Genomic DNA, 13,253 nt, shown 5'->3' on the forward strand with positions numbered 1-13,253 from the left:
TTTGTTGCTTCTAATTTCGTTTCAAGTCTGATTAATAATTGATAACAAAGAAATTAAAATTAGGTATAAGTATATTTTCTTAAAGTGAAATTTTGTCCACTAGAGAACACAAGGAAGAAAAATTAAAAAATCTTTAATAAGGAAGTTTTGCTTGTGTCTATGTACATACTTCCGGTGCGTTGTTCCGAAAGATAAGGCATGAAAACTGACCTTCTTTAATTTCTGTTAAAAATTTAATGAGGAAATATTGGTTAATTGGTAAATTATTAAAAATAGTTGTATTTCCGTCTGCTAAGAAACAGTAAGGGTTGAATAAAGAGTGATTTCTTTTTGAATCATAGATTATTTTTTCACTAACTTCACTGTTTACCACTCCAAATCTTAACCGAAAATCACTATCATATTTTCTTAGATCAAAATAAGTCACATTATGTTTGACAAAACCTCAGGGAATATTAAAAATATTTTTTGAAAAAGAGGTTTTAGCCATCGTAAGCACCTACTGCAAGTGTTTGCTAGTTGATAACACTAAGGTCCTCTTTGCCGTACGGTTCGAATGCGGCTACCGTAACCAAAAATATGAGACTCAATTCACTAACATTAACTCGATATCTACAAGGTCTTACTGACTTAGAAATTGAAGGCGTACTACATTCGCTTCGATGTCATTTCGCAATTTAGACTCTAGTGGAATTTAAATCTTGCTAACGTTAAGGGGTAGTACTTGTGGAGTGATGGTTAGAACGAAGAACAGTCTTGGTAAAGGTCTTAGGTTAAATTCCTCCCTGTTCCACCTAAAATTTCTTTCACGGATTCTGTAGCAGTAGTAAGTAGCAAAAATGTGATTTTATTTATCAGATTAAGTGTTCATTGTTTTGTTTTTATTTCACAGCTATAGCATTGGCTTTTGCCGTCAGCCAGAAGAAAGAGTATAATCTAAACAAGTGCAATATAAATAAAATTGTTAATATTTTCAAGTTGTATTAAGTTAATTGACTAAAAAAATTTGTATCAAGATTCATAATGTTCGTTTTGTAGGGTGGATTTCAGGTGCGTTCAGAAGGCTTCATTTAGGATTTGGTATCGGTATTTTAGCGCTGTTTCGACGTAACTGATCAACACGGAATCCATTTAGGATTCCTTTGGCTCCATCTAAAGTTAAGACGCTCGCTCCCCAGTGTCCTCTTCTTATTGCAGCGAGAATAGGGTACATTGCTGTGAAGTGCAGTACGGCTTCTCTAACCCTGTGGTTGCATAGGGTACACTCTGTGTTTTCATCTGCACAATTTGGTCGGTAATTTAGATGTAGTAACTCTCCTCTCGTTTTAAAGATAATAAAGATTGTCTCCAACGTGTAGCGGTCATCAAAATAGTTGCTGGCGTGGAGGTTGTGCTGCAGACCCTTGTACATAATTCGCGTGTTGCTTCGTTCTGCCAACTCGGTGAACTTACAAACATTGTCTTCTTCAATCCTTGCGTGCAGTGTATCGAAGCTACTGTTCCAAGTATCGGTCCCACTTTCTAGCAATTCAATATTATGTGACTGTTCCCGGAGCATCCACTCTCTTAAAAAAAAACAGTGATTTTCGGTTAAGAAGATGCCGTGCAATGATCCTGGGTAGACGATGACTTGGCAGAGCCATTACTTTCAAAATGTAGTTAAAATTGAGAAAGTCCAGTCTTTAGATGTAGCATTTAGTTAGGGAGTTTTCTGGAATCCAGAATATTTTTTTTGATGAAGTATCTCAAAAGCTTTTCTACTTGGTCATATTGAAGAAATCCCCAGCGTAGCACATTATTGATCTCATCACCGCTTCAAAGAGCTTATATTTGTCGCTCGGGATACATATTTTTTGCTGAGGACCCTGTACCAATTGCAATTGATAGCTTTTTTCGGTTCTGTTAGTTTTGCATTGAGATATCGGTTGAATGAAAGTTTTGGTGTTATAGTAACTCCAAGATACTTATACTCCTTAACCACCTCTAAGCTCACATTTTCCATTTCCACTTTTCATTTCTTGGGAATCTGCCTGTACCATTTCTAAAGATCATGATTTTGGATTTATTTTTATGGTGGTGGGGCTCCAGAGATAACAATATGCTTGTAGTTTATTTATTATTTATCTGTATATTGCGAGGAATTAAAAAATCCTCCAAGAGTGGTTTTTGTCTTGAAAAGTGTTTTCCCAAATTAGATTTGGCATAAGAACTTTAGGTCCGCTCCATCCCTGACAAGACTTGCACACAACACAGGAATGGTTGAAAGTAGTAAGTCACTAATCTCTGGTTCTCTACGCACTGTTGCGATACCCAATTTATTTTGTATTATTAACAATTTAGACGAAGGCATTTCCATCAGCGAATCTGGGGCTCTGTTTGGTACAAATTGTTTGTACGTTCGGGATTCCATTTTTGTCGACTATAGCTCAAGAACCAGTAAAGATATGGACTTCAAATACATTAATAATAAAGTTGTTTTTATACCAATGAAAAGTGACTCGAAGAAAATATTTGTATGCAACGAAATATAACGTTTTTAACATCTGGTTAAATTTTGAGAAAAATCAATGTACGGTTAATAAAAAATAAAAAAAAAATGTTGGTAAAACTTGTTTAAACAAATGTTCAACTCGAATATCTGACAAAAATTAAATATATAATAGTTTTTACATAAAATTCATGTTTTTTTCAAATCTTACAGTCCGTTTTTTCATAAAAATTAAAATCTAAAAAAAACTGCACCCATGATTAAATAAAGGTATTGTCTTGAAAATGATCTTAATGTGTGCAAAACTTCACTGCTAACGTTAAACAATGGTCGTGAAAATTTCTAACTGCATTTTATAAAGAAAAATTAAAAACTTTTAAAAAAATTCTACTAAAATTGGTAAAAATTAGTTTTCGACTTTAAATCTCCTTAACAAAAGAAAGATTTTAAAACCATACTTATTTTATTTTATGCACAATATTGATGTTAACTCTTAGTTAGTTTTTTTTTTTAAATTCAATTGACAGCTTTTTACATAAACCAAAATCAACACAAACAAAATGATATGGAATGGTTTTCGAATTAAGTATTATGCGACCAAAAAAATGTATTGACTTTAAATTGGTTCATCTCACGCAAAAATGTTGTTATTGACATTTTGTTAAACTTTTAGATATATCGACAGATGTACTGGGATGGGAAGCTATCAGCGTGAGTTGCTTCCCAGTTTCTTATTTTATTGAAATTTGAGAGAGGGATTTTGACATATTTTGGTTCAATCAAGATTGGCTCGCCATCCAAAACCGCCCATGCTACAAAATAAGCTTTAACCTAGAATTGTTATCAACCATCTAGGTAATATCATTTGGCTGCTAAATAGCTGAGATTTGACGTCCTTTGGACTTTTTTTGTCTTTTCCGGAAGAACGGTGTAAATATGAGTATTGCACAACAATTCGTTTATTTTAAGTAACAAATATCAATTTTACACTCTAATTAGTCAATGATGTCCTTTATTTTATTTAAAGAAGAAAGTAAACAATTAAACAAACTTTTTATTTTATGAATTTTTCCGTTGCATTCTTAAATAATCTAAATAACAATTTTCTAGTATATACTGTTTAATTTCCTGTAAATATCTTCTCGTTGATATCATAGTAACACAGCAATGGATCTTCATATTTGTTCTCATTAAAAAAAATCTTGAAAACCATTTCCTCATAAGGCTTGAAATGACACACTTTTGAATACATGTTTTTTTCCAAGTCTTAAACAATAAAAACGCGTTAAAATATACAAAACATCACAACTTCCTCTTTGCTTTGTGATATATTTTCTTTTTTTTTTCATTTTAATACTCCATTGAAAAATTAGTCCTTGTATATTCCCAGAGTTGTGGACATAATTTCCTTAACCAATTTATTTCATACCCTTTCATAAAAAGCTCAGCGAGATTAGCTTCTCAATGAACTCTTTGTTTCCGTTCTAGTTTCATTCTTTTCTTCTTCCGGTTCTGGTTGATGATGTCCATCACCCTCAGTGCGTTGCTTAACCCCCCTCACTGCTTCGCTGATTGAATGTGTCGAGCTTATAAGTATTTTTCATACTTCATGGCTGTCAACTTGTTTTTGTTATGACATTTTCTTGTTGTTTTTCTTTTTATGTTTTTTAATTTACTGTCTACGATAAGGTCATTCTCTTAACTCTTTTCAACTGCAATTTTTCTTGATTTGTTGTTATTCAACCAACCGCACACAGAAAAACCGCAAAGTAATTTCCATATCTCCATCTTTCATTCTAAATCTCAACTTAACTTGACTCAAAAGAAAAACAACAATCCCCATTTTTTCATCCTTTTGGTCAATGGGTCATCATGTTTCATTCAAATCCATCCAACAAACTGCCAACCCATAAAAGGAAGAAGAAGATGAATACAAAAAAGAAAAACAGAAAGAAAAAGAATAATGCAAATTCTGTTGTGGTAATCGTGGTACATTCTGTTATGATATGCGCAGCACTGGTCTTGACTTTACAAATACAAAATTTCAGCTTTCACTCTTTTTCCACCAACAACAGTTCAAGCCCTCCCAAAAACCCCACACCCTAAAGCAACTTCATGCACTTTTTGAAAATAATAATAGCCATTCAATTTAGGTAGAAAAAAAAAAAGACTTGTGGCTTCACCAAGTATAACAATGCAACCATCTAGTTTTCAGACCCAAGTGACCACCAAGACCAACCATCCAACCAACCAACCATAACCAACAACACACTACCTCTATATACCTTAACATGAACATATATAATATCATCGTATTAATCAAAATATTTTTTTTTCTTTTCTTTCTCGTTACAGTTACATTTTATGCTAATTACAAGTTGTAAATTCACCCTCACTTCAGAGACCAACACCACGTAGTAAAGAGAAGACCAAATGCAGCACGAAAAGGACATGATAATTAATCAAAGTGACCCTCAGGGATAACAGGCTAAGATAACCCACATAGCACATAAGACCAACCAGAAGCCATCATCAAAAGTATAGAGAAGCATAAGATCTTCCCTTTTCGTGCATCGCCAATCCCCTTAACAACGATTACACCGGCCTTCTACATCTACTCCCTCCCCCCACCCCAACACCAAAAACAAGAACAACAAGAAAATCAACAACACCAAAATGTATTCCACCTCACAACAGCTTTGGGTAGCACAACTTCTGGTGCTGCTGCTGTTCGTCGGTGCCAGTGGCAACTCGGACTGGCTTCAGAACTGCACGTCCTGCCATTGCAATTGGAATTCGGGCAAAAAGACGGCCGACTGTAAGAACAAGTCCCTAACGACCCTGCCTACCGACTTAAGCAATGAGCTGCAAGTCATAGACCTGTCCAATAATTACATAGCCGAGCTGAAGCGGGATCACTTCGTGGAGGCGAACCTGCAGAATTTGCATAAAATTTTCATGCGAAACTGCACCATGCAAGAACTCAACCGGGACTCCCTTAAAGGCCTGGTCATATTAATCGAGCTAGATATGTCGCACAATTCCATACGAGAGCTTCATCCGAGCATCTTTTCGGGTCTGGTCAAGCTGCGTAATTTGGTTATGAACAACAATGAAATCGAGGTGCTGAAAAACAATCTCTTCGACGGACTCACCTTCCTGTCACGTGTGGAATTCAAGCACAATCGTCTGAAAAGAGTTGAAATTCATGCCTTCGGCCAGCTGCCCATGTTGTCGGCAGTCTACCTGGAATCTAATCAACTGACGGTGCTGCGCAAGGAGACCTTCGCCAACACCCCCAAACTGCTGCATTTGTCGCTGGCCGCCAACCCATGGAACTGCACGTGTGAACTGCAGGAGTTCCGTGACTTTGCCATTTTTCATCGGCTCTATACCCCGCCGACAGACTGTCACGAACCGGCACATCTGCACGGGAAGCTCTGGCCAGAGATCCCACCCGACCATTTTGCATGTCGGCCGCGGATAGTTTATCCCCGACCAGGTCACTATATCGAGGCCAATAGTGAAAACATAACGCTGTCCTGCCGAGTGGAGGGTGCTCCCCGTCCCGACATCCTTTGGGTGTACAATAAGCGACCGATTAACGTGAATGACCAACGGTTTCAAGTCCGCAACTCTGTGGAGCAGAATCGAATCGAGAACTCCAACATCCTGACATCGGAGTTGATTATCTTTGGGGTAAGGTCCGCCGACCGAGGTGCCTACACTTGTGTGGCGGAGAATCGTGGCGGCAAGGACGAGAGCAATATGCAGCTGGTCGTTGGCACCGAACGTTATATTAACGGCGGAGCCGTCATAGACGGCATGGGTGGTCCGGACAATGGCTTTGATTCGTCTTCGAATATCCTGCTGATAATATGTCTGGTTGCAACTACACTGCTGCTGTTGCTGATTGTGATAGTGCTGGTTATTTGTTGGTATTGTCGCAGGATAAAAACCTATCAAAAGGACGCAACAATGAGTGAGAATGGACTGATTGCTACGAAAATGGAGAAGGCCCACAATGGGTCGGTGCTGGAGGGCTCTGTGATAATGGAAATGCAAAAGAGCCTGCTGACAGAGGTTAATCCGGTTGAGAAGCCTCCAAGGAGGACAGACATTGAAAATCTCGACATGGATGATGGACATGAGATCAAAAAGACGCTTCTAGATGAAACGCAATTTGGTAAGTTCCTTTTCCGTAATCATCAACATTTAGGTTGGGTTTTAATTTTTCCCACCTCCATGTATATAGGGACAGGGAGGGTATACTTTTCGAGTTTAGCTGACGACGACGACGAATTGTTCTCGCCTTTCCTTGGTCCTGATGGTGACGACATGTCAGCAGGATTAATTTTTCCTTTTTTTGTTTGCTCCACTGAGTGATGAGCGTGAAGAAGCAATTTTTTTTACCATGTGACACACAGAGAAAGGTGGAAGTGGAGGTTAGGGTTCATCAGTCTTTACGCTGAAAGGCTGTAACATGTGACACAGTGCGGTGTTTTGCGATTAATGTGATTTCATATACATGTATGTAGTAAATTGTACACGAGCCAGGGGTCGACCCTGGAGAATTCCATTAGTGGCTGTAAACAAACAGCTGTGTTGGGCATTTTTTCTAGGTGCTAGGTTGAATTTTTGTCATAGACGGCTTATATTTACTTCTTTGCTTTATAGTCGTCGTCGTCCTCGTGCTTGCTCGAGAAGATTCATGTTGGTACTTTAGATTGAATAATTTATCCTTATTTAAATCGACGAGGCTGAAGAGTGAAGGGTCATTTGTGAAACTGGAGGCACTTCTGTGGGAGCACGATGACAGTTTTATTAGGAAAAAAGGTATAGAAACGTTACAACTTAATGGAAACTATGTATACGGATTTATAGTTGTTGCTTTTAAATTTGGTTTGTGACGATAATTTATGAGAAAGAAAAAAAATTGATTACATTAATATGAAAAAGCATAGCACAGAAATCATGGTCCACTTTATTTTATTCACACAATCTGTGCAACAAAGTTTTCACCTTATAACATAAAAATAGGCACTCCTATCAATTAAATATTTACTTTAGGATTTTTGTGCAGCTTGTCGGGATTCAGATTAACTCTGGACCACTTATCATATTATTTGTATGTTCCTTCAACTTTTACTTTTCACTAAATAATTTTAAAAAAATCAATAAAAAGTACGTATACGCCCAAGTGCACTTGGCAAAAGAATTTATCCACATTTTTAGGGCCGGCTTTGAGCACTTATTTCAATCAGAAACGATACTTTAGTGGAGATAATTTTTTCAAATTTATCTTTCTATTATAAATTTGTTCGGTATCATATTTTCGCCGCACAGTGTTGCATTTTCAAAGAAATTTCGGATTAAATCTGTCTTCTTTTTTTGGTAGACATTTTTTTAATGAGTTTGACTTAAAGTAATATTTTGAAGAACAAACATAACAATATTAATATTAAAATGAAACTAGTAAATCTTATGTTAGAAATACTGGCATTACCTGCCTTACAGTAATGTCTCAAAATTTTCTGTTTTGGAAATATATACATATATAACACTGGTCGACAAAATAACGTTTATTTTTCTGTTGCACAAACAGAACAATACTTATTTAAAGGAGTAATGTCCTTAATTAAAATATTACCTTTATATTTTTTCATAACATAGATTTTCAATATTATGTCCCTTTAAAAATGCAAAAACCACTAAAAACTCAAAAACAAAACGTATGCTAATTTTGAAGAGTACAAATCTTTGGCTTTTAGTAGCAATTTTAATCATTTTCGTATGTAACTGAATTTCTAAAAATTATTATAAGTCTAAGTACTCTATGAACTTTTGAGAAAAGTTTTAATTAAATACTTTTATGGTTGAGGAAAATACGTTTTTGAGTGAATTTTTAGTGCTGAGCGCGAATTTATAAAAAATCCCATTTTGACAATCTTATTTTGTAATTGTATAATTTCAAAATTGTGATATGATGTAATTAAATAAGATGACGAATTCGCACAAGAACAAAAACTACTTTTACTGCTTTATCACAAATGGTTCAACTTTTCTTTGAGATTATTTTAGACACTTGACAACTTATAAATAATTTCCGAAAATTTTATAATATATTATTTTATTTGAATATCGAACAAAAAGTTAAAAAATTCGAAAATGAATTGTCACAAATTTTGTAATTTAAATATTAAAAAAGTCCTAAATATTTTAACTAACACAAATCATGTTAATGGTTTTTACTCTGCTTTTGGCGATTTTAAATATATTTTTTACAAAACTCAATTTTTTTAATCTCAAAATGAAGAATTTTGAAGTTATATTGCAGGAAATTGGCGAGTATTGTTTGTCTTTTATTTATATTTATGTATGTTTTTATTTTAATTTATATTTATATTTATGTAAAGTTTTGCAATAAAAGGTTTGTCATTTTGTTTAGTTTACTATTTGGCAAGCTGTAAAATATTTTAAATAATTAAAATGTACTTACATTAATACAAATTTTACCAACTTGTTCCATTCCTAAATAAATACATTCAAACTTGGAGTGGAAGAGTAGTAGCTTGGTCCTTAGGCGTATTCAGTCCAGTTCAGTTTCACGTTTCGTAGGGACAATACTTCCAAATAATAAGATGTCTTCTACCACCTCAAACAATTATCCAGAAATATTGACTTGAATTGGTGAGGAAGTTCCAAGGTTGATCCTTTTTGTTTTGTCATTTGGTGCAGATCCATGAACTTAACATAGAGTCAGCATACATCATCTGCGCATGCTAGAAGTTCGAGGTCCGATTGCTTAAGGCATTGAATTTTCTCCATTTTATTTGGAAAAAACGGACTGTTGGATTTTTATATAAAAATTACTGAATATCGAAAACAATATTTTCTGTGAGATAAAATAAGTTTAAAGCCAATATTTTTAATTTTTGAAAAGCTGTTTGAGTCAAAAATAAATGTTTACCAAGTTTTTGTATTGTTTTTTTTAGAGTTTTATTTTTTGTACAAAAAACTGTCAATTCGATTTTTTTCAAAATTTTATCGAATGTTGAAAACAACATTTCTTATAAAATAAAATTAGTTTGAAGCAAATATTTAAAAATTTTGAAAAGCTATTTAGTCGAAAATTAATTTTTACCAACTTTTGTTAAATTTTGTTTAGGTTTTTAATTTTTGTACAAAAACTGTCAATTTGATTTTTTCAAAATTGTACTTATGTTAGCAACAATATTTTTTGAAAGATAAATATAGTTTAAAACCAATATCTACAATTTTGGAAAAGATATTTAAGTCGAAAATCATTTTTTACCAACTTTTATACATTTTTTTTAGGTTTTTATTTTTTGTAAAAAAAACTGTCAACTCGATTTTTCTCAAAATGTGTCCTAGGGTGGAATCGGCTAAGGTGATTGTTGACTATCAATTTTTTGATAGTCAAATTGACTATCATTTTCATTCCGTCTGCGTAAGATGATTCAACTCAATTCAATTCGATTGAACAATTTCAGATTCAAATTGTCAAAATTCGTTGTTGCCTTGGTGAAATTTTAAATTGATTCTTATAAAATATCTAAATAAATGTTTCAAATTGGCTGATTTTGAATAAAATTGTTACTTTTCTTACTTTTTTCGAATGTCGTAAGCTTTGTCGGTCACAGGAATGTGTTTTTTAAAAGAAACAAAGTGAACTAAGAAAATTTTCCAGTCGTTTGTGTAAGCGTCTGGTAGCTCTATTCGGAATAAACAAATTTGTTTGAAAACGACTATCACATTTTTTTGTGATAGCTTTTTAGGTATCAATTTGACTATCACCTTATGTAGATCAAATTCTATCATTTTGATTGTCATTTATCAACAATCACCTTAGCCGATTCCACCCCTAATGTTGAAAACAATATTTTTTATAAGTAAAAATTAGTTAGAAGCTATTATCTCAAATTTTTGGAAAGTTATTTGAGTCGAAAATCATTTTTTACCAAGTTTTGTTAATTTTTGTTCGGTTTTTAATTTTTTGTAAAAAAAATTGTCAATTCAATTTTTTCAAAAGTTTACTGAATGTTGATAACAATATTTTTTGAAAGATAAAAGTAAATTAAAGCCAATATCTCAAAGTTTTGAAAAGATATTTGAGTCGAAAATCAATTGTTACCAACTTTGAGTAATGTTTTTTTAGATTTTTATTTTTTACTAAAACAATATCAATTCGATTTTTCTCAAAATTTCATCAGATATCATAAACATTATTTTTCGTTGCACAAAATTGTTTTGGAGATGAAATCATATTTAAGTCGTAAAATAATGGAGGTGACAAATTTTTTTTTTTCAGTTTTTTTGATTTATAAAAAAAACCGTTAAATGGATTTTTTTCAAAAAATATATTTCTTTGATATCACGTTACAATATATTATATACAATTTAATTCAAGTCTCTAGCGTTTTTGGTTCGCAAGATATTTAGGGTTAACCAAAATTTTCACCTTTTTTAAACTGCTATGGTAAAAAAAACCACAAACGCAATTTTCTTGAGAGCCCTTTCTGCATCTTTCTGCCTTATTATCTGTATAACAAAATTTATTTGAAGTCGATATCTCTTCTGGTTCTTGAACTATGGACGACGAAAAAACGTCGCGAACGTACGAACGTACATAACATACACACGCACGCACAGACATATTTCTTAAAATCTTTTATTTCGACTCTAGGAACATTGAAACGTCGAGAAATGTCAAAATTTTCAATTTGACAAATCGGACCCATTACAATAACTTCCTATAGGAAGTTAATAAACAATGAAAAGATGCTTATTTCAAAGTGACTCAAAGTAGCAACAAGAGTGTTTCATAGGGACATTCAAATTAAACCAGAAAAATAGATCAATGCAATTTAATTTGAAAAGGTCCTTGAATTAAAAAAAAATCAATATATAATATTACTGACATTGCAATTTAGTTCATAAATGATATCAACAAAAACACATAGCCCTCTCTTCTCAATAAACCACTACTATTTTTCAAGCTTTCTGCAACTGACGAATTTCTCATTAACTTCAATCACTCACGACACGTTGAACCGATTGGAAAATAAAAAAAGAATTCAAAAAAAAAATATGAAATCCTTTTTCGTTACACACATACGAACACACATTTTTCTTAATTAATTTTTTTGCTGTAAAAAAAGAAAACTGAAAATATATCCTACAATTTCAAAAAAGGTAAGAAAACTCCTGTAAATTGGATGTCGTTAAATTTATTTTCCAAACGATAAATTTTTGTAGATTTTTTTTACTGATGGCCACCATTTATAAAGATTTTTTTTTTGAAATATTTTTGTAATTATCATGTCCGAAGGACATTTTTCTGACACCACATAAAGATGAGATCATCCAACTATAAAAAATGTTACCTTTAGAAGTCGTTTTGAATAAAAATACAAACTGGTTCGCATTTTAGTCCAATGTTCTCGCTTTGAAGAAGAACAAATCTAAAACAGTACTCACTTGATGCAGTGAGGCACAGTAATTCTAACATTTTTCCAAGTCCTTTAAGAAATGGCCACCGATATTGAAGTACTGACGTCTTATAAAACACATACGTTGCAGTTTTTTATTTCAAATCTGCAAAAGACCCTAATTTAATGCCCATATTATAGGTACAAGCAAAAGATTGACTTTACTCTCATACGCTGAGCCTGCAGCCGCTTCCAGCAACAATTTTGCCTCCAATGCTTTAAGTGTCGACGACGACGCGACGTGCAACTCTTTTAGCGACTCAATTAAAATCGATAAGTGAATGGTTCGTGTGTCAACGTTATACAGATGGATGGGATCTGCTGTGTTTTATTTTTATAATTTTATCCTTCATATATTACTCTTGTATTATTTCTGTTTTTGGCTTTTTCTGCAAGCGAGTACTATTACGGATGTTAATTGGTAAATTAAAATTTTTACCCTCGAGTTTAATTGCAAAATTGGATTGATGCCAGGAATCTGATCTGTAACCCTGAGCGTTTAATGCAGCAAACAAAACAGATATATTGAATTAAGGATAAATAGTGCACGCACTTTATTTTAAGCATCACATAAGGATCAACATCAACATCAACATATCCAACACAGAGCATAATGAATATCGCTGTGGAAGTGGAAGTAGATGAATTGATGTAACATGGCTCCCAGATAGCTCGTGGCGTGGCTGCAACAAATGAATTTAAAACAAAGCAAACAAATGGAAGCACAGTAAAGGTTGTGTGTAATTTGATGCAAAATGCAGGCCTACACTAACATCACCATCAGAGCAGAAAGAAAAGCTCTAATGAGATTTTGATGTGAATTTTATTTGGTCGTCATTTGAGCGGTTGTTAAAACGGATTTACACACAACAATTATGGTTAAGTCAACAACACTGATGTTTTTGCCCTTTAAGCGGATAATTATTGTTCATTTGGGGGCAATTTGATTCGTTCTTGTAGAAAATTTTCGAGCTGATATACCGTCTGTTAGTTTTTGTCTAGTTTTTTAGACGAATTTCTGTATCAGTTCAAAATAGGTTCGTTTTGAAATCATAAGTAAATTTTGGTTCATTTAACCACGTTAACTCAGCGAATTTAGCAGGTTTACAATAAATTGTTTTTAAGTGGATTTTTTTGTCTATGTAGTACCCGTAGCATGATGGTTAGTGCATTGGACTGTCATGCAAGGAGTCTTGGGTTCAATCCCTGACTGTGTCACCTTAATTTAAACAAAAAAGTTTTCACGGGTACTG

The 13,253-nt window shown here is 33.6% G+C and overlaps 1 protein-coding gene across 1 annotated transcript in view; it reads left to right on the top strand.

The window, feature by feature from the left end:
* The window catches only part of LOC129944157 (leucine-rich repeat-containing protein 24), a 137,533-nt gene that overhangs the window by 111,509 nt on the left and 12,771 nt on the right, over positions 1-13,253 (top strand). Inside the window, exon 4 of the mRNA XM_056053368.1 lies at positions 4,844-6,674. Within this exon, the coding sequence (XP_055909343.1) occupies positions 5,165-6,674 (1,510 nt within the window). The 5' untranslated portion in view covers positions 4,844-5,164. The remainder of the gene's footprint in view (positions 1-4,843; positions 6,675-13,253) is intronic.

This window comes from Eupeodes corollae, chromosome 2 (assembly GCF_945859685.1).
Source record: "Eupeodes corollae chromosome 2, idEupCoro1.1, whole genome shotgun sequence".
NCBI classification, from domain to species: Eukaryota; Metazoa; Arthropoda; class Insecta; order Diptera; family Syrphidae; genus Eupeodes; species Eupeodes corollae.